General features: G+C 35.3%; 1 protein-coding gene across 1 annotated transcript in view; it reads left to right on the top strand.

Moving 5' to 3' along the window:
• The window catches only part of LRPPRC (leucine rich pentatricopeptide repeat containing), a 53006-nt gene extending 32673 nt beyond the window's left edge, over positions 1-20333 (top strand). The window contains exons 23-28 of the mRNA XM_068185856.1: positions 5027-5151; positions 5763-5869; positions 17072-17140; positions 17389-17479; positions 19800-19942; positions 20055-20333. Coding sequence (XP_068041957.1) covers positions 5027-5151; positions 5763-5869; positions 17072-17140; positions 17389-17479; positions 19800-19942; positions 20055-20318 — 799 coding nt within the window. The 3' untranslated portion in view covers positions 20319-20333. The remainder of the gene's footprint in view (positions 1-5026; positions 5152-5762; positions 5870-17071; positions 17141-17388; positions 17480-19799; positions 19943-20054) is intronic.
• Positions 20334-22401: the final 2068 nt, after the last annotated feature.

Raw genomic sequence — 22401 nt, 5'->3', positions numbered from 1 at the left:
AAGTTCTTGACAAACTCACTTTTGAAAAAAGAAACAAAAAAAAATTCATCAGGTTTGAAATTTACTAATTCCTGAGATATAAGAAGTGGTCTTTGGCAGAGGGAATAAAATTTGCAGGTAAACTATGAAAGCATTATGTTACAGACCATATGAGTAAATTATTTTGTAGTTTTAAGTCAGGGAACACAAGCTGTTAATACCTGTATCTTAAATTATAAAAAGGCTATAGTTGGATTGTTTTTCTTTAAAAATGGTTAGTGTATTTTAATACAGCATTGTCCACTAGAGCATTGTGTACTCATTTGTCATTAATCTCATATAAACCCGTTTTGATTAGTTTCTTATGTAGGAGACAGAGCATGAATGCAGTGCCTTGGCAGTTTTCCTTCTGTTGTTTTCACGGAGTTAAAATCAGCTGTGATTCTTTTTGAGATAATTCTGCAGCACTTACAAGTTATTTGACTTTTATATGCACTTTCTAAAATAGGCATCTTTGTAAAGTAAGCGGTTTTTTTTAGTAGGGTACACATGTCTCTAGTGGGGAGAGTGTTTTTTCCCAATTTTGTGCAGCATTATTTCAAATATTATAACTCTTTACATGTTGCAATGAAATTAGGGATGTTTGGCTCTCTTACTCCATTATTGCAATTAGGAATTTAGCATCATCGGTGCCAAAGGACAAAAGTGTCTCATTTGCCCTATGGGGACAGGACAGTGATAAGATGATTTTTCGTCAAGGATCATTGGGTCGTAATTAAGTTACATTCATGGCTATTGCTTTTTGAAGGATGATTGGTAAATGACAGGCTTCATGTGCTTGCTATGGACAGTGTTCACTAGGGTTTTTTCTCCCTCTGTCAGAAAATCCTGTTGAGTCTGATAATGTAAATGTGGCATTTTATTCTGAACAAAAGAGCAGGGAAATGAGCTATCTTGTCTAATCATTCAGTTGTTTAACACCGACTTCCAGTTTAGACTCAATTGGCTGGAAAGCACTTGACATGTGAAGTTAGTGCTGTTCGGAACGCATGTTTGAGTAAATTTTAAAGTAAGTGACAGCTAAATTGTACCTAGGGAAATTACAAAGCCTTCAACACAGTTAATTTTTTGGGGAGGATTAGTTGTAATTGCAACACCAGTCTCCTTGAAGATTCCTTAGTACAGTAAATGAACAGAAACACATTTAGTTCTTTCAAGAGCCTGTTCTCTTTTTATGGAATAATTTTTGTAAAGCTGATTGTACCTTGCTGAATTGACTTCCTTCTACACTAACATCTGCTTCAGATTTGTAGAGCGGGATTCGTTTTACCAGGCTGCCCTCCACCCCCACCCCAGAGAGTCCCTTTTTTCTTTTTACCTCTAGTGATTTCAGGTTTGAGAGCTTTTCAATCAGTAAACCCCTTAGGTAAATTGCCACTTCACTAAAGCTTTATGCATAATGTTGCAGCACTTCATTCCAATTAAAATCAATATTTGGAGTCTTATTTTTATCAGGCAGACTCGCTGGTTGGGAAAGTTGTTTATTACAAGTAAAAGGGTTAGATTTAGTGCTACGTTCTTTAAGCAAGAGGGGAGGGGCTTGTTGAAAGTGAGGGGGACTGAAATATGGGGGAATAGTACAGCTAGTCCTGCTACAGAGTGTCCTTCCACTGAGTTATTTTGGCTCTTCAGATAGCTTTGTGTGATTAAAATTGCCCACACAAATACTTTGGAAGATTGGACCCATAATACCTTGGACTTCGTAGCCATTCTAAACAGAAAAGATTCAAAAAACTTGGTATCTTAACCTGAAGTTCGCTTTAGCTGGAAAATAAAAATAATGCCAAAATAGGATGCTTCTGAGGCTGCATAAAGGCCAAGCAGAATGTACTTGTGGCTAAGGCTTCTTCTGTCATTCAAAAAAAAGAGTATATCTTCTTTTTTTTAAAAGAGCAAGTTTCAAAGTGCCAGAAAAATACACCTAATCTTTAAGTGGAACAGGTCTTAGTCTTGAACAGATAATATTTGTGAGTGACTTAAAGCTGTAGTATCTGGCCAACTCAAAATGAAGCATGGATGGTCTATGTTCACGCTTTAAATACTGTTTATTCCAAACTGATGCTGGAAATCCGATTTTTCCAACATGGCTATGAATATATGGGATATTTTTTTTTCCTTTTTGACTTGAACCGTATTAATTAAATAGTAATTTTAGACAAGGCTTTTAATGTCTTAGAGTAGTAAGTATCCTTTGGGAGGATAAAAGGGTGTTTGACATGCATAACTTCTGAACAGAAAGACTCCCAAATACTTTCAAATGTACAGCTGTTTGTTAGTTTAAAATCATTGTCTCTGAAAGCATTTTCTCAAAAATGTAGAAATTCTCTTTTGTGCAGCTCTTTTTATTATAATTGTTTCAAGAAACACATTAAAATGTTACATCTGCTTGAAATTTGAAGCCTACAGTGAGTTCCTTATTTTTCATTTTCTAAAAGGACTGTAAAAACTGCTTACAAAAGTAGCTGCTGGTATTTACTTGGAATTAACTGCAGTTTGTGACAGTTAAAAAATACTGCAGATGGTTAAATTATAGAAGCTCAAGTACAAGCATAAGCTTGATAATTTTTTCTTTACAGTAGTGGTACCAACAATTTGTCGAATCAGAACTTCTCTATGTTTTATTGCTTTATATTTGTCTCTGCCAGTTTTAGTATTTATATGTTCTATAAACCCCGTTCTCTGGTAAACTGTGGATGACTGGTTGATTGATTGAATGCAACTGAACAAATATATCTGATTTTAGTAGATTAAAAACAGTTATAACAGTCCATCAGTGTGTAAGATACAGTACTCCTTAAACACAAACTTGGCTCCTTTGAGCAGTAGGTCCCAGTAACAAGTACAATATTTCAATTTATTTTTGTCTCGGGTCTTTGCTGACTTTTTTTCTCTGCATGTGCAGTATTAATGCTTTCAGCAGTATACATGTAGAGACTAGAAAACTGTTAATGCTACTGCTTGAATGACATTCCAATTATTCATTGATTTATTGATAGCTTTGACCTAAAAACAGTCACTTTAATCCTTTAGGAATAACACCAAGACAATACTATAGCTGTTTGAGCATCAGTCTGAAAAGCTAGATTTATCATTGAAAACTTTAATTTGAATGTATAAATGTTATTGTGCCTCCTTAGAAATTGAATAGTTTTCTGTAAAACTGTTTTTTTTTTCTAGATGTTAACTGAACTTGCATCTAAAGCAGGAGAAAAATACTGATTATATAAATCTTTATATCTGACTACGGTAACTACCATAGTATTTCGCTTTTATGACAGTAATCTAGCCTGCAACATCTACTTGCAGTTTTGAAATTAACCTGTAATTTAGTCTTCACCCCAAATGACAAAAATTCAAATGACTCCATGGGGTGCCAGAAGATGCACTGTAAACAGGGCTCAGTAAGGGGGATAAGGTAGAAATCCATTATCTTAGGTTCTTTTAAAGAATGCCAGTATTACTGAATAAAATTAATTCTTCTTCTGTGTTTTACTGTTAAAATTTTGTAAAATATTAGCTTAGATAATGATAGTAGTACATGGTAGTTTAGTTAGTTTTTCTTTGAAAAAGCAAAATCTGTGCTGCACAAGAAATGCAGTGTGAGGAGAGGACATCTGAATTTGGCTTGTTTTAACAGTAATATCTTGATTTGTGAAGGTTTTGTTGATGAAAAATAATATTTTCATCATGCTTCAGAATGTTGCTTCGGGAATGTTAAATCATTATTTCAAGTCAGCCTTTCAGCTGCTGTAGTTAAGTGATTTTTAAATTCTTTTTTTCCTTTGGTAACTTACATCATTCGTATCAAATAAGTCTCTTAGAATCTAAAATGCAGTCTTACTGACTGCCTGGCTACTTACATTTTGTGTGTGTGGTCTTGGTTTGTTTCAGCTTAAACCTTACCCTTCAAATAATGACTTGACATACTGTTTTACCAGTGTTTCTATGGTTGTCCTTGGTTGTTTCTGGTGTTCTTGCTTTCTTTTGTTTGGTTTTGTTTCAAGATTGGGTTGTAATCCTTTGAAAAAAAGGTCTACAGCAGATGATTAAGTACAGTTAGTTATACAGTATGGAAGGTTATTTTATATTTGTTGTTACTGTGATTGTTTTTATGACTTTCCAGTTTTGCATTTTAGTTATGTCTACTTCTGAAGGTGTTAACAGTGTATACGTAGGGGAAGATTCAGTGAAGGATTGAGGTACCAAAAATGGAAATATTCTGTGTGTTACTTCTACTTACAGCTGAAAGGCTCCTGACAAAATGCATTTAATGCCATCTTGTACACTTATTTACCATTATATGGATTTACACTAGTGCCATTTTTCTGATGTGGGTAGGCCAGCATAAAACACATTTTGGTACCATACTATATTGTTGAATTAACTGCAAAAATTGTATTTTTTAAAGTAGAAAATATCTGTTGGATTCTGATTTTCATCTAGAACAGAATAATGCTATAGTCCTTCCATTGTGGTGGAATGGACATCAGATGATTTACAGGCACTCTAAGGTGTAAAACCAGTATAAAGCAATCTAATGAGCTGTGGTTATCTTAACTCTGGTGACCTCTACTGAAACAAAATATTGTGCAATAATTGTGAAGAACTTAAAAATTGGAAATGCCTAAACATAGACATAGAGGTAATAGAGTGTACGTGGTATTACTTGCAAATGAGAAAAAGAAAGCTGTTAAACACTTAAGCGAATTTTCCATGGAGTTTGTGTTTTGTCAAGATAGGACATGGCATAGCTTAAGAATATTGCTCAAAAATTAAGTGCATCTGATGCTGAGGAACATTCACACCTTTGGCTAATTTGTAGTGAACAGTGGTCATGGAATCAAAAACAATAAGACTTGGGGGAATAAACACTTGGATTATAGACTGCTAAATGAATTTTCTGTGAAATTTTCAAGATAATAGTGGTTTCAGCATGGATTGCTCCTGCTCAGAAAGTTTTTGTTCTTGTTTTGTTTCATTCCACAAGGGAGGACATGCCTGCAGCTCTGGAAGCTTTAATGAGCTGTTACAAGAAGTATGGTAAAATTCTTCAACTTCATAACATCTGCTGTAAGCTGGTAGAAAAAGGAGATGCTGATCTTCTGCAGAAGGGTTAGTTGCATGTAGTCAAATGCTGTCTGCTAATATGAAGTGTTTTTTGGGTGTTTTTCTCCCAGGATTTGTATATTCTTTCTTTCAGTTGAAAGAACAAAAAAATGTTTGTCCTTTATATATAAACTTTAAAGCACTAATATGATGCCTACATTCTTCAGACACGGAACAGCTCTGTTTCTATAGTACATCACTGAGCTCTCCAAGATTAGTGCTAATACTTGTTCTATCTATGTATGTTACTATTAAGCAACCAATTAATTGTAATACAAATTAATAGTAATACATCACAATAACAAAACAATACATCTGTTTTTCAAATCGCTGTGCAGTTCACAAACCATATATCCTCACTTTCTATGAGGAGAGAATGCCAATATAGTCTGTTTTGTTGAACATAGTTCAGTATGTCATGCAGAAAAACATTTAACATATGCTCAACCACAAAGCTACAACAAATTGTGTTATAATCATTCTGTTTGTTTCAAAATTATCCCTCTATAGCTTATCTTTTATGAGGCTTGGAAAATATTGGTCTTAGGAATGTCTGACATAAATATTGAAATGCTTCAATATATTGAGTAAATTAATGAGTTTTATTCTGTCTTTAGTTTCAGATTTTGTAAGCAGAGAATATGGTGACATGATGGCTCTTTACGATCTCTTCTTCGCCTTCTTGCAAACAGGAAAATACAAAGAGGCCAAGAAGGTCATTGAGGTGGGATTTTAACTACAGTACTTTAATCGTGCAGCTATTTAGACTCTTAATTAGAAACATTTAAAGTTTTTAACCTTTAATTAGTCTTGTTCTGATTCACTTTAATAGAATGCAATCCCAGTAATAAAAAACCCTCGGCCAGCTTTATTTTGTATAATTACAGTTCAGAAGAGAGACAGTCGTCTTGTACATTGAAATAGTTTCCTTACTTTTTCAAATTTGCTCTTATATATCAAAATGATATTTGCATATTAAATATCGGATTGTGGAACAATTAAATTAAACTGGCATTCCTGGGTGTAAAGTTGCTAATCCTCTTTCCGAAGGAATTCTTTGTTCTTAAAAGCACTGGAATTTAATTTGCTGCAGACCATTCTCAGATTTATTTGTAATGCTTGTCTACAAGTTAATCAGCCAAACAAGCGCTGTCTGCTACTGTTTGGCATTTAATTTAGCATTTCTTCTCTCTCTCCCTTTTTCAGGATAGTAAGCAGCTTATAGGAAGTGGTAGGTGACAAACTTGGTCTATTTAGGATTAGTATATTTTATCTAGACTTGATTGAAATTGTGCTTACTGAAATTGATAAGTCAAAGGGGCAGCTGCAGAGTCTGCCCAGATTGTGATTATTTTTTCTTCTTAACATGTTGTATGCTTTTAAAATGCTGCATAAGTTTTTCACTTAATGTATGGGAGCGTCTTGTAGAAAAAGTAATAGTTTGTCCTGCACATTTTTGTGTTATGCACATAAAAAAACTGTAACCTAATTTTTGGGGTTTTTTTTTCCTTCCTGAGACAAAGAATGCTTTTTCTCCTAGTTCCCCTTAGAATATCTGAAATACCAGCTATCCCTGCTTGAATTGTCTAATGGAATTCTTGCATTTAAAAAATCGTAACTGAAGATCTGTTTGTTTGTCTGTGGTGGAACAATACTGTCCTGCTGTGGGGTGTGTAGATATTGCTAAGCACAGTGTTGAAACATTGGTATTTTTGTTCTGAGAGGGTGTTTTGGAGCTCAAATCTGATAATACAGAAGAACAGAAATATCAGTGTCTGACAGCAGATGACACTAAGGAGTTGAGTTCTTTTTACAGTGATTAAAGCATATAGGAGGTGAAAGTATGAAATCTGAGATTTGGAAGTAAAATTAAAGCTAAATGAGCAAAATTTACATCATGTGATTTAGCAGCTCTTTCTTTGATATTGGCATTTAATTTCTCAGAATTTCTATTGGTGTCTGGAGCTCTGCAATTGTGAATTGGATAATAAGCAAGTTATCAAATTGTCGGGGCACTGAAACTCTTGTCGTTTTCTTAAAACACACCGGATTCTCTCTGCAGGTATTCAGTATTTGGTGATTGATCATGAGTCACCACAAATAACCACAACTGTTTAGGCATAAATCTGAACACCAGATATCTGGAGATGAAATGGAAGTTTTCCTGCCTTGTCTGACCCATGCTAGAATGGCTAGACTGAAGCATGTGGTAATTTGGTAATAGGAGCCTCTTCTGAGGTGATGCTGACTGGAAGAGAAGTTGTGTTTGAGAAGGCTGAGGGGGAGATGCTGTTCCTGAGGCGCCATGGGGTTCTTGTGATAAGGTAACAGTTTGCAGTATCCTTAAACTGCCTTGTTAAGCTCTTGAAAAGCTTGTTCTCAGAGGCAATAGCTGCAGGTAAGGTAGCCTTGGCTGCTTTGTAAAGTGTAAGTCTATTTTATTCTAGCTGTGCCTGGAGATTCCTGAGCCCCCAAAGTTGTGCTGGTAGATGCTGTTTTGCTTTACACTGAAAAAAAGTTCTACCAGTGGGTACATCAAGACATGATTTAGTCTTCTTAATTGCACCTCAACAGATAAGTTAGCTTTTGTCTTGAGTCCTTCAAAGATGATCATGTCAAAACAAAGTTGGCACATCTCTCTTCTTGCCCCTTACCACAAGGTCACATGCTAGCTTGCTTTCCCTTGGATGGGCACAGCATGACTTCGATGTCATCAAATCTAGCTCTGGATACTTAGGATTTTTTCCCTTACTTAGAAAGGCAGCTTAATTGCCTTTTGTCCCTGAATTTTGTTTTTCATAAAGAAAAAAGGAAGAAAATTAGGCCAGTATGTTTTGCCTTTAACTAAACTAAACTACATTAAAACTAATGTAGGCTAAAAGAAAGGGATGTGAATTTTCCATAAATAGGATTAGGGAAAAAGTACCTTCTAAAAAATACTGATCTATCCTCTGAAATGTTTTCTTATTTCAAAAATATTTAATTGGATCTCCTCCCGGAGAGAGGTCTTACATAATTATGTGGAGAGAATCTAGAATTGTTTGGCCTTACATTCTTCTAAGTCTGGTATATAAATGGTAAAAGAGTATTTTAGAGCCTAGTCCACCAAATCTCTCAGCTTCTGACCTGTTGCCTTTACTGAATAGTTAAAAGTCCCTTTTGTTTACTCAGCTGTTGATTACCACTTCATTAAGCAGGTGCTTAATATCTCTAGTAATGGGAAGGTCATCCAGAAGAGTAGAGTAAAAAAGGGAACGTTACACCACCTTGGAGGAATTTATTTATTCCCCTATTCAACTGTTACTCTGTTTGTTTTCATGCTGCATGAAGGTTTACAGATTTCACTACTTACTGTAGTTAAAATATAGTTGATGTCTGCCATTTTTGTTGGATTTAATTTTTAGGTCATCTCTGAATTTTTCACCAGGATCTCATAACGTGCAGCTGTTTTGCATTCATGATGATTGAGTAGTTCTAGACTCACCCTTTTTCCTTCATTACTCATGCTAAATGCAGCTATTTAAATACCCATTGAAACAGTGTGTAATGCAGCCCATGTCCACTCTTGGCTTTTTCTGAAAAGATTTGTATCTCTTTTAGTACTGTAACAGTTCTGCAGCAGAGGGTCAAGCAAAGCCCATCTAGAAATCTGCTTACTGAAAGTCTGAACCATGTTTTCATGGAGCAGAAGTGAACACTTCATTCCAGTGACTGAGTAGGCAAGGTATTAAACTGATGTTAAACCATTTCTGCACTGTATCAATAAAATCATTGCACTTTAAATGAAGTTTCAACGCACAGTAAAATACGTACCTGAATAAACCAAAACAAGCACGCTGTTCAGAAAGGTATCTGGTCACTTGACTTTTTCATTGGGAGCTTACGGATTTCTCTGATAGGAAGTAGGAGTTGGTAGCAGTATTCCACTGTCTTGATGTTGTTTGACAGATGAGTCTTGACATCTTTCTTGATCAAATCACATGGGCTGTTTAAATAACAGCTGTTCATTTGCTCCTTCAATGAAAGAGTGAAAACTCTCATTCCTGCTTTGGTTTAGGTTTTGCTGGAAATGAAGGCAAAGAAGATTGGAATACAGGGAAACATCTCAGAACTGTGTGGCAGAGTTTTTTTGGTAGAAGTTCAACCTGTGTATTTTGTTTCCACTGGAGGAGCCTTCCTTGAAAATGGCCATGGATACTGCATGGCTTCAGAATCCTTTTAACTAAATTTTAATCAAGTGTGATACTATCTTCATCTACTCTCATACTAAATATGTTGTTTATATTTGATAATTAAATTTATCATACCATGTCCCACATATCTCGAAACATTAGTGTGAAGAATTCAGGAACAAATGTTTGTGAAATAGCTTAACAAAATGTGTTCCATTATGAAGAAATGTAAGAAAAGGCATTTGCTGCTGCAGTCTGGGACCTGACAAAAGAACTGGGTTTGAGTGAGTTCAGTGTACAGGAATATATCTATCAACAGATGTCAAGTTAATTTAAGAGGTAAATAGATTTAAGCAAAGAATTGTAACATTCATTGTCAGCTGACCTCAAGATACCAGTTGCCATTGGATTTAATCTGCCATAAAAACAATGAGAATATTTCTACATGATATTGGGAGATTACAACCTTCTTTCATCCAGATTGCTTTTTTTAAGAGTCTGCATCATAACATTGCGTCCTGCTGATTTTATACTGGAGATGAACTACCAGGAGAAGATGCTTTCTTGATTTGTGACAGCAGGGTTGGGGGAGTGAGGGGGGTGCATCAGTTATGTGTAATTTAGTGATGGTTATATCTGGTGTCTGAATTTATTTACAAAGACTTAATTTTGGTCCTGTTGAGAAAAGAGTGGAGGTGATTAAAACAAAATGTAAATGTTTGTGAACAGGGTTGTATTAGATAATGGTGGTCTGAGATTTAGGAATAGTTTGTAGGGGGTGTAATAGCTTTTATTAGAGTAACTGTATACAACTGAGATGGAGGAGAAAGAGCTTTTAAGCATGCGAGCCCTATAATTACAAGAAAATATTAATTTTTTTAATTATTGCTATTGTGTCCTATTAGTCCAATAAAATAATTTACTTCTGCTTCTGAAACTGGACTCTGATGCAGTTAGTTATTAGTGAACTTGGATTTTCTTTCCATGCATCAATGTATTTAGGTTAATTTAAAAAGGGGTTCTTACTAATTCAGTGCACGTTATTTAGAAGTTCTTAAGTATTCCTTTCTTACGGGGAAGGGATATATTTCAAATAAGTAAATTTGGTAAAGGAGATGACTACTGAAAAAATTCCTTCCCAAAAGGAAGACAGTAATGTGTTCAGAATGTGGGATTATGGCAATATCTGTGCATCTTTTCTTAGCTCCAGGGACTTCGTGTTAGAAGGAAGAAGTTTATAATGCTTTTTTTTTCATTCATCATGCACTGTAAAACCACATGACAAGGCCAAGAGCAAATCTTTGCTCTGAGTCTAGGATAGAGGACTTGTTGTTGGGGACTTTGTTTTAAGCAGAGTTTTTGTGTCACCTTTTCTTCCAGTGTGGTTATTATTGGGAATGTCTGCTAATTTTTTTGTTATAATATTTCACCACATAATTTATCTTGGAAAACTTACTGTTAAATGTAGAATATTCCAATAGTGATTAAATGTACATCAGTTTCACTTGACTTGAGGAATGATAAAGTTGTAGAACTCTATCCTACTTTTATTTTAGTATTTTTGGAAAATAATGAAGTTGCCTGACATTTTTATCAATGTTTGCCTAACATAAAGCAGCGTATATTCCTCTTTCAAGTGAAATAAATAAAATCATGAGTATTTACTCAACAGATACTTGCACTGGTAAAGTCCGTGAACTCTGAAACTGACAGAGGCTTTGAAGCAAATACATATGTAGGAAGAAAAAAGCCACAAACCAACAGTACAAACTTGCCCAGTGGAGACTGTAAGCTTTGTATTTTCTTACTGTGAGCTACTGCTGCTTTTTTACAAGTGAAATCTACTGGTTGCTACTTTGTGTGGTTGTAGAATAGGCAGAAAGGAGAGCATTAGCTTGAATTCTTATCAGTCTCAGGAGAATTGTTAGTGAGGATAGATGTGTAGACAAGTGTCCCTTTGTCTTTCATTAAATATCTGGTACTGCAGATGAAATATCAAATACACTTTGGCTGAGTAGGCTTTGAAGGCATGACTTGCTGTGGAACAGCTTATAAGTTTTGATATTCCAGTACTGCATTAGAGTACCTGCCCTCATTATCAAACATGAAAAGTAGACAAATTGAAGGTACAGATATAATTATTTTCAAGCTTACATGCAGTTATCCCTTGCCCAAAAAGTTGAACGAGAGTCCACTTATTTTAGATGAGTTTCTTCATAAAGAAGTCTGTATTGTACGGGAGTTGTATTTTGTTTAGTCATATTTATTTCTTGACAAAATTGCTCATAAATAAGAAAAGAAATTACTTATTTTTTTAGAGAGTTTGCAAGGTCTTCTTTTGTTTAGAAAGAGTAAAGTGAGTGAGGGTATCTTTCTGTGCCATCACCAAAGAAACCATTTTTGAAATCATTGAGATCTAAACTTCTTTCAAAGTGGAAAATGAACCTGTAGAAAAAGTATTGCTTCTATTGCCAGCCATAAACAGCCGTAGCTGTAATGTCTTGCTGGTAGTACAATGACTTAAATAAAAGCTGAGCTAGGAGAGCACTAATATGTTTTATTGGACAGTTGATATGACTGCAACAAGAAAGATGCTTTTTGATGCACAGATTATTTTTAGATCACTCACTCTCTAAAGCTGGATATTTTGTGAGCTTCTGGACTTTTGCATAAAAGTTCAGAGCCAATAATCAAAATAGGGTTTTTTCCTGTATATTCCACAATGATTCTTCACTTAGGCTTTGCTATGAAGACTATAGTGGGAGAAATACAGCAAAGTGGTATACCTGCATACATATGAACTCAAGATGTAAGATTATTTTTAAAAATAATGTAAATATGTTAATTGGTATTTTTAAAAAACTAATGCATTGTTATTTGAAAGTAAAAGAGTGTTTAGCAGGAGAAATAAAATAATAGTGTAAAATAGTTTTAACCATCTCATTCAATAACTAGACTAGGATGGCTGCATAAGGTACAGAAACTTTATATATGCTCTTCTGACTTTCTGATTAAGAAGTGCACCTACTGCTTAGTGGAAGTGAGGACTTCTGCTACAAGTTTTAACTTAGGGGAAGATTCAAGGAAAACATCCAGTGTTTATGTTGTAAACAGCTTTCTTCAAATAACCTGCCATGCAAAAATATCCCAGGCTTCATTAAAGCTGTATGGAGTTAATGAGATTTTCATAGACATTTTTGTGGAATCAGGGAAAAATCTGCCTTTAAATTAAGAACTTCCCATCACGTGTTCTGTTTTCCATGGTGCTTATGTTGGAGAGAGCTGTTAGGAATGACACACATCAGTTCTTATAGCTGTCTGCCCAAGGCTGTCTGCTTGGAGAAGTAACGCATTTTCCTGCAAGACATTGCTTTGGCATCTAAATCTCAGTAACTGGTTCTGGTACTGGTAGCATAAGTCTGTTATTGCTGCTGATGTAACTCTTCATGAAATGTTCTTCTTCCTTTAGCAGCATTAGCTGTCTCTTACTATTACTGGCTTTTTGATCTGCAAAGAGAGGAATGAATGAATCTATCCTTCCAAAGAATACCAATGGGAAGTGCAACATGGGTGGCTTTTATAAAATTTGGCTGTTTCTTTCCAATATGTTTGAATTAGTAATTATAGTAGAACTGTTTCCCTAAGAAAAGATTTAACTTTTTGCAAACAAAATGCAGAAATTTTGAAGTAAACGTAAAACTAGGTAAGGTGGTTGGGGTTAAACTTGAATAGTTAGAATTGATGTGTTATTCACAGTGCAGTTATGAAAGGCTAGAGTAAGTGACTGCTATATGTAAGAATTACTTTGCCAAACAGGCACAGTAGTCATTTGTGAACGTGCAGTGTTGCAAGGTTAAAATAGAAGCTCTCCATCTCATGTCACATATATGCCAAATGAAAAATGCTGCTGCTGGTTTTTAAACAGCTATGCAACCTAAGCCAGCAAAAGTGGCACTATTTTGGGGCAGTTCTCAACTCTTAGTTTGCCGAAAGTCATCTTTTTGAATAGCACTCAGGGCTTCTGGTATGTATGTTGTCTTTTGTGGTTTTTCTCTGTAAGTTTTGTGTTTAAAGAAAAAAGGTTTGGTTTAGGCAGGTGGAGAGGAGTAAGTAAATATTTTCATATGTCTATAATTTTAAAAACTTTTTTGTTAGAAAAGCTTTTTTGAAAGCAAAAACCAGTATGGCTCTATTGGCTGTAGCGGTTACAGAATACTAATGTAAACAGAATTTGAGTATTTCTATCATTAATTTAAAATCTGTAAAAACATCTAATAGATTCCTCTCTGACAGGTCAGTATTTTTCCAGACAATCTGTTTTCTTTCAGCTGTAATAGGTAGAAATTAGCTCAAATAAAACTGCTAGTACAGAAAATCTGCTGATTAGACCCCTTCAATCACCTGAAGTGACTGGTTCTCAGAAGGAGGAGAACAAATCAAATGCTTTCAGTGTGTTAGGACTGTTGCATGATTTTTGAGTGCTGCTTGACAGGAGTTCTTCCGAAGATGCAGCATATTTATCCCTTTCTGCTTAGTGTTCCTAATTGTGTGTGAAGGTGTAGGATCAGTGAGGAAATTGGTGTGGGTGTAAGTGTAGAATAAGTGTAATTGTTACAGAATCACAGAATATGCTGAGTTGGAAGGGTCCCATAAGCATCATCGAGTCCTGCTCCTGGCCCTGTGTAGGTCCCCCCAAGTATCACATCATGTATAAGTTTTGATCAAAACTCTGGACTGATTTCTATAGGAGATACGATGAAGTAGCTGAATTCTGCTTAGCCTAGAGAAGAATCAGGGAATGGTTTTATATAGTGATCATTAAGCTAGTATGAAATTGAGATAATAAAGAAAAATCAATTATATATTGTCTTCTAATACAAAATTCAAGCCAGTAGTAGTTACGCTGAAAATAATCAAAAGTGGTAGTACTTTGGTTGTTCTCTGCAGAAGGTGGTGGAGGCAGCCCATTGCCAAAAGATCTTCTGAATATGATAAATCTTAAGGGGTCTCAGGGGCAACTAGATGAGCTCATGGAAGAGAAATAACTTACTAGAACCAGTGTGATCCACTGAACCTCAGGTAGTTGCAGAGTGGAAGAGCACTAAAAGGAAAATATTGCTGTGTTTTCTGACATTTTATATTCTCCTGTAGTTATTGTCATAGAGAGGATAACAAGATTTGATTTGGTACAGTACAACTGTCTTATATTACAAAATAATGTAAAATACAGAAATCCATGTTTGGTTTATATGCTGGATGAATTGCATGAGAGACTGTAACAAAAAAAATCCCCAACAAAACAAAGAAACCACTAAGACTTGATAAGGTTTTTTTTTATTACTTAGTCCATTGAAACAAGCACGATCAAAATTGTAAATGGGAATTTGGAAGAGTAATTATAGCTTTTTACTTAATTTTTCTTTATTCCTTGCATTCTGTTATTCTTCTTGTTAGTCTGCTGTATTGTAGAAACACTGCTTGCTGCTAAATGCAGTGTTTAAAATTCCCTAAGATTGTAAAGGATAAGCTACAAATGTGGACTATCAGGCAAGCCCTGGAGATTTAGTTAATCTGACCTAGATGTTCTTTTGATGATTGAGACCTGCAGTATGTGAAAACACTTCTCAATTTCAAAATGAAACACAAGGATATCTGTTGTATAACTCAGCTGTCCTTGTAGTGACAGACACATCAATCATTTCTGAACAGGAAAGGATTTACTATAAAAAGTTTGTAGCTTTCGAGCTGTTGAGTTCATTGGCATTCGGATCAGCAGTGATATTGGAAATTGTAAGTGAATTCAGCATTTGAATTTTACCATGTCCTAAAGAGGATTAGCTACAAATGCAGGCAACATACTTATTTCTTTTTCATTTTCAAGAGCCTGTTGTGTATCAAGAGCCTGTTGTGTAAGATGTTAATTCTTGACTTAGTTTTCGGCATATTTTATGTGAAACTGCTTAGTAGATCTTAAAAAAAGCACTGAACAGGTACCTATAAATATAAGTAACTGTGGGGAGGGGAAAAAACCCAAACGAGCAGCTAATTGGGAAAAAAGCACGTACCTGGAAAGCTGTGTTTATATGTACCGCTTTGAATATGTGGGAAGACACAATTTTTCTGTAACCGTCTGGGCTAGCCTATTCTAACAGTACAGCTGAACACCCAGAGATGCTCCATGTTGAGGAGCTGTGGGATAAGCATCCTGTTTTAGCAAACCCTTATGCTGACTTCATAGAATGGTTGGGTAATTGGTAGGATTTTATGGCCCAACATTTACTCTGAAGAACATTGTTTGCTATATATTTAGCAAAATTTTAGAGTTTTCATTGAAATTTTGCCTGCTGGTTCTCTGGTGTATGCTGAGTTATTTCAGAAAGATGCAAGGGTAGTAATTCTGCACTTGGAGAATACAGGAGAAGGAAATTATCTGTGTTTAAAAAAGAAAAGGTAAATTCACATTTCCAATAGTAATTGTTTCTACTGTTTTGCAACTGAAACATAGTATTTCTCACAGCATTTTGTTCAAACTGCTTTTTTTGTGCAAACTGGCATTCAAATTTTTAAAGTTGCACTTCACATTTAAAATGCAGAGATTTCATACAGTATTAAAATCTAAAAGCCTTCAAGAGTCAAAACACATGTTTCTCTGTAGGGGTGAACAAGACATTTCCATGGAATTACTTTAAGCTATATTAATGTGAATCTGGACATTTGAAATGAAAAACAGAGTCCACTCTCTAAATTACATTTGTGCTAAGACAAGACAGTATAAAGCCAGGAAATCGAAGTATCTGTGGGAGGGAAGGCCAAGAGCTAAAAATGATGGATGCTTTGCACACATTTTGCTGTAACCTTTTTCAGATATTTTGGACAGGAGTAGGTAGAATATGTGACAAGTCTGTTCAAAAAAATTGACTTTTCCTATCTTTATTTAAGAATTTACTTAAGTTGAAGAACTGCTGTTTTGATTATGGCATATGGTGCTGGGAAGGCACAATGTGGTTTTCTACACTAGTTGGAGTTTCAAGGATTGAAACTTTTTCTTTGAGCATGTGTAGCCACCATGTAGCTGCAGTCTGCTTCAAACAACAAAGGAATGAGTAAGCAAAGGCTCACAACCTGGAAAAGTCAGTAACACAAAGAACTGTGGCATGCTGACAATTACACATCAGTTCCTCTGTGTGCACACACATAAGGGCAAGCCTTAAATGTCTTAGCTTTAAGAGTAAATCTTGAGCCTTCTGTTCTGGAATAGGAATTGCCCTGCAGTTACTATACCTGGCATCTGTACAGTAAGTATATTGACATCACCAAATGGTGGTGGTGCAGTTCAGAAGCATGGTTCTCTAGCTGCTGAGTTGCAGCGGTGCTGAAAACAAGTATTTAATTGTGAAGACAGTTTGGAAAAAATTGGTGTAATTCTTTACCAGGAGTAATACAAAGGATTACTATAGGTAGCAGCAATAATACCCTATTAATGTGATGATAGAAGTTATTTAACGTTTCAGTTCATCTGAAGTGTATTTCAGCAGTATACAACCAAAAAGGACACTGTCGTGAATAAGATGCTTCAATTTTTATGTCTCATAAATGCAACTTAATATGATTATTTGTGAGCTTGTAGTTGCATTTAGATTTCAAAAAAAACAAACAATAGCTATGAACTTTCATTATGAATACCTGTATTATGTTTATTTTCCCTTAGAATGTTCTATGTGCAGTAATGTATTTCTTGTGGAAATATTTTACAGACTCCTGGCTTGAGAGCACACTCTGGAAGATTGCAGTGGTTTGCAAAAAGGTGTATATTAAATAAACAGGTATGACTTGTATGATGTGTTCTATGGAACTGTCATTTTATTCCAAGAAAAACTGTTTTGAAGTATTTTCTCGCTTGATTTTTATGTTTGTAAAAGGACATGTGACAGGCTGGTGAGGTCAACTTAATGGTGGTGTATACGTAAACAGAAATACTATTTTAGCTAAATGCACATAGCACGTATGTACACATATATAGAAAAATAATTGTTTGGCTGAGGTATAACGTGTTCTTCCTTCTTTTTTGAAGATGGAAACTTTGGAGCAGTTGGTAGAATCAACTCGAAATCTGTTTGAATGCAATAGAGATGAGATGTACTACCACCTGCTCCAACTGTGTGGTAAGTGAGCTTGAGATCTTATCCCTGTTTGTGTTCTGTTTTCCTTTGTGGTTGGAGATGGGACATAACCCTGGAGAGAAGCTATATCTTGATACACAATTAGTCTGGCTAAAATTTCTGAGGCATCTTGTGGGGGAGCAGAGGTCAGGGGTTTGTTTTTTTTTTTCATCTGCAGACCTGAACACTTAGTATAGTATGTGTGTATGGATGGATGTAATATATAGACTTATGTAGTACAAGTTTTCCAATCCATGCTGTTGTCTGGTGTTATAATTTGAAAGTTAATTCTGTTTTGGCTTTCAATGTGCTTAGAGAAGAAAGTCTGCTCATCTATTATCTTCATAACTGACAAAAATCAGGGGTCTCCTATTACTGGATTTAGTTCTGCAAGGTGCATATATTTTTTTAGTTTACTTATTTTTCACCTGTCACAACCTAATTTCTGCATCATTTATAGCCATGAAACAGTCTTGAAAACTGAAGCTTCATTTCTCTGCTACAGACTTAGTGTAGGATGTATCTATGAGGTTTCCATTCTTCTTTTCTGTGGTTTTCTATATTAGTTTTGTTATTCAGTATATTGTACTGTATTATAAAGGATTAAAATTTTGGAGATTTATTTTAAAGTACTGAAAAAATACATTGTGTTAAGATTGGATATGGAGTACTGTTGGGTATGGAGCACTAAACAGTAAATTGGGACATAGAGCATTACAGGGATTTCTGTGTACTTTGGTAATGTATGTACATATATCTATATATTGTTAAGACATTACTGGTGTTTGATATATCTGGAAAACTTGCTTTTGAATTTGAAGTCATTTTAGGTGTTCTTAATGTGTGTTTTTAATGCAGGCCTCTTCCCTACTGCACTTAGCTATAGCAGGAGAAGACATGACTTGCCCCCAAAAAAATACGATCAGAGACCCCATCAGAATTTTGCTGCTTTTCGTTTCCTGAAGCCTTGGAAAGCTTCAGAGAAAACTGTAGTGTTACCTAATTCTGGCTTTACACATACTGGTTCACCAGCAAAAATCAAGTAGGCCTGAAAATCAATCTTGTCTCAACAGGGGAAGAGCCTTCCTATTTCTCCACTCATTCTGTTCACCTCTGGCAATGACTAAGTCTGACAGGGTGCCTGCTAGGAAGAGAATCTAAGAAGATACAATTCATCAAATTCTGTCATGCAAAATTCTCTGTCTTCTTTCAGAAGACAGAACCAATTCCATCTATTCAAAGACGTGGAAAACATTTGTGGGTTTCTGTCACCATAAAAGACAAAAGCTACGCATAATCCTGCTTTCAACTATTTTAGATTACCTATCAAAGCTGCCCCATGCACAACTGCAGGAGGACTGTCATTGTGTACCAAAACCATAACTTCAGATATATTTTAAGCACAGGAAAAAAGAACCTACCATTTACTTCAAGCAGTAATCAAAAATGTTGAAAATAAGGCATTTGGTTATCACAGAATAATTTATACTGGAGAAAACCTCAGGAGTCTAAGCCTAGGCTGTTCCCTGGAGATGGGATAGCTCCAAAGTCAGATCACATCAAAGCCTTGTTTAGTAAAAGTTTGGGTGCCTCCAAGAGTGGAGATCAAAAAGCCTTTCTGAACAACCTGATTGATCCAGGATTTGATCTTTCTCCGATACACCATTGCTGTAGCTTTCAAATGTCACCTTCTGCCCTTTGCTGTGCTCTTGTAAGGAGAGACTGACTCTTGAAGAATCAGTGAAGAATTTACAAGATATGCATGTATAGTAGGAGACCAAAACCTGATTTGAATGAAATGCCAAGGCAGTTTATTGAGAAGGATATTTCTGCTTTAGAGAGCTCATTTTTTTCAGGGTATAAATCGGTAGTGTCTGAGAGTCATAAATGCTTCACAATCGGTGACTGCAAAGCTAGAAAATGTAAAGGCAACAGGAAAGCACATGCTGTATGTAGTTAAATGGTAGTGACCTGTTTTCTTTCATGAAGTCCAGATTTCTGTTTATTTGCAGTTATGTACAGTGATGCATATGTACATTTCAATTAACAGTCTAGAACAATAGAACTGATGAGCTGGAATGATCACTTCTGCACTACTTTTGAGCTGATTTCTCATTTATCTGAAAATTCCTATAATCCTTAGGGTTTTTTCTGGGCATTCTCTATGTATTAAAATAATTTAAAACTTCAAGTTGATGATCGTATGAAGCAGAAGTACATGATTAATTGGTGAATTATTTTTCAAAGATATCATTTTGATTCACCTTAGTTATGGATGTATATTCTAAATGTACTTTATCTGAAGTTTTTAATCTTGTTTCAGAGAGCAACAAGGACTGGGGAAAGGCTGAAGCTATTTGGACTAAAATTCAAGAAGAAAATATTGTTCCTCGTGAGAAGACACTAATTTTACTTGCCAGTATATTTGAGAAAAATGGTCAGGTTGTTCCATTTGAGGTACCCAAGGTAAGTGGAGTTTAACTTTCCTAGTTAACAACATTTACGAATATATTTTTTCTTATTAAAAAAACATTAACAGATATCATTACAGTAATTTACATGTTTGTTTCTTTTAAAGGATTGGCCTGAAGATAGCAGAAGTGCTGTTTCTGGGGAAGAACTGACAATACAGATGCTTTGCAAGAAAAATAAAGCAAAAGGTAAACTGGAGTCCACTGTGGGTTTTTCCCCTGCCATGTTAATTTTAAGGTTTCCGTTAACTGCAGAACTCTTCCATGCAAACTTCCCAGTCTCTGCTAAAAACAGAATTAATTTCTGCGTGGACATTTGCTTTCGTATATGGAGGAGCAGAGTATATTTCAGTGCCATTCCTTTGATTTAGAATGTGATTAATCATTGGAAATCCATTCCTATCCATCTCCTCCCAAAGCAGGGTGACAGAAGAAGAAATAGCTTTACTAGTGGGGAGGAAATCACAGAATCCCAGAATGTGTCAGCTTGGAAGGGTGGATCATCTGGTCCAGCATTTTTGCTCAGGCAGTCTCATCCTTGAGCCCATGTAACAGGATCATTGAATATCTTTAGTGATGAGACTCCAGAACCTCTCTGGGCAATCTGTTCCAGTGTTCAGTCACAATCACAAATCATGCTTAGGTGGAACCTCCTGTGCATCAGTTTCTGCCCATTGCCTCTTGCCCTATTGCTCTGCACCATCAAGAAGAGCCTTGGTCCCAGTTAGTTCATTCCTAGTGTTTTCCAGAGTGCAGAGCATTTCAGTATTCTGGAAATACATATTTTCTTCATTTATACTGTAGTAAATAACTAGGTACCTCACTTGAAAGCAGTATAGAAAATAGAATTCAGTAGGTTTAAAAATTAATTTTGCTGAATGAGAAGGATTTATGAATGCAAGACACCTAGTAATTTTCTTCTCTAAGTGTAATCAGTATATTTTACGGGTTGGACACAGATTTTTAAGCTCTGAGTTTTTAAAAGAAGAATGTATCCGTCATTCAGACATTTAACTTACATTGTTAGTGAAATTACCATCTAGAATTACTCAGCCTAAATATTCAGTTTATTTAGGTTAAGAGTCCGAAGTTGAGTCTGGACATTCTACATACTGGGAGTGCATTACCGTGTTATGTGTATGAAATTAAGAATCGTGTATTATGGCAGACATCATGTTTTCAGGAAAGTCTTCATGCTGGTAACTGCTGGGTATCATAAGAAAATGAGAAATGAAGAAATGTTTTCATTGAAAATCAGATGAAATCAAGGGAATGTACTACATGACATTTTCGCTGGGAAAGTGCCCTGTGCCTTTGGTATCATAATTAAATCATAAATGATCAAGTGAAGAGCCAGAAGAAACTAAATAACTGCCTTAGATTTTGCAGGGAGATCAGTTTAAAACAAAAATATAAAATAACGCTTCTGTGATGACTTCGGATGTTGAACGTAGCAATAAATCACTTCTGCATGTTCTTTTATTTAAAGGTGCAATATTTGAGAGAAGGTGGTCTAGAGCTGTTGGGAATGAAGGGGAAAAAAATGTCCCAACTATGTTGGAAAACAATTTGTCTTCTTGGAAAACTGTTCTCTTGGCCTTAAAAAAAGCCCTAAAAAAATTAAGCTGTTGCTTCTTTTTATATGGCAGTATCATGTAATTTTGGTGTGAATGTAATGGGGCAGCTTTTTGATGGGAAAAAGATTAACTCAGTCTAGTTATATAACTATTCAATGAACTTTCCAAGTCTGACACATTTTGATAATCTATTCTCCAAAGTGCTTGATTTATGCAAAGTCATATTTTCATCTTTGTCTTGATTCCTCAGTGTGAGAACTTGACTCTAGGGGATCATGTAACATATATCCCAAACAGTCACAATTGCTGAAACAGATTTGACTGTCTTGAGAACTGAGGCTTTCTTGGCAAGTTGTCACTTTTCTAACAAATCTTTCTACTTGAAATAGCTGGTATAACACAATATGATTTTGAAACCAAGAAATTTCTCTTTTGAATGCTAATGTATTTTAATAATTTTAGATGCCATCTGAAGAAGTAATAAGCTGGTAATACCCGATCAGGGGTATATCACAATTCAAGATTGATCTAGGTATACTTCAAACATGCTTCTTGCAGTGATGCAAAATGAAGTTAAGAAAAAAATCTGAATAAGAGGACTGACATACACAACAAAATTGGTAGAAATATTTTTAATTCTTCATTGAAGTAGTCATTACAAAAAAATGTTAAATATATTTCCTTGTAGAAGGAGTTTTTATATGCTATGGACTGTGATAATTGATGGTAACATATGCCCAACTAGTAGCCAGGTCCATTTCTGTACCCAACTGATGAAAGTAGTATTTAAACACAGGGTGAAATCCTAGTTCAGTCTGAAGACAGCAGAGCTTTTGTAGGAGTCTTTAAACATAAGGAATTTTTTGCCTTAAAAAAA

The sequence above is a fragment of the Anomalospiza imberbis genome, chromosome 3, assembly GCF_031753505.1.
Source record: "Anomalospiza imberbis isolate Cuckoo-Finch-1a 21T00152 chromosome 3, ASM3175350v1, whole genome shotgun sequence".
Taxonomy (NCBI): domain Eukaryota; kingdom Metazoa; phylum Chordata; class Aves; order Passeriformes; family Viduidae; genus Anomalospiza; species Anomalospiza imberbis.
This window is presented reverse-complemented; position numbering and strand designations above follow the sequence as displayed.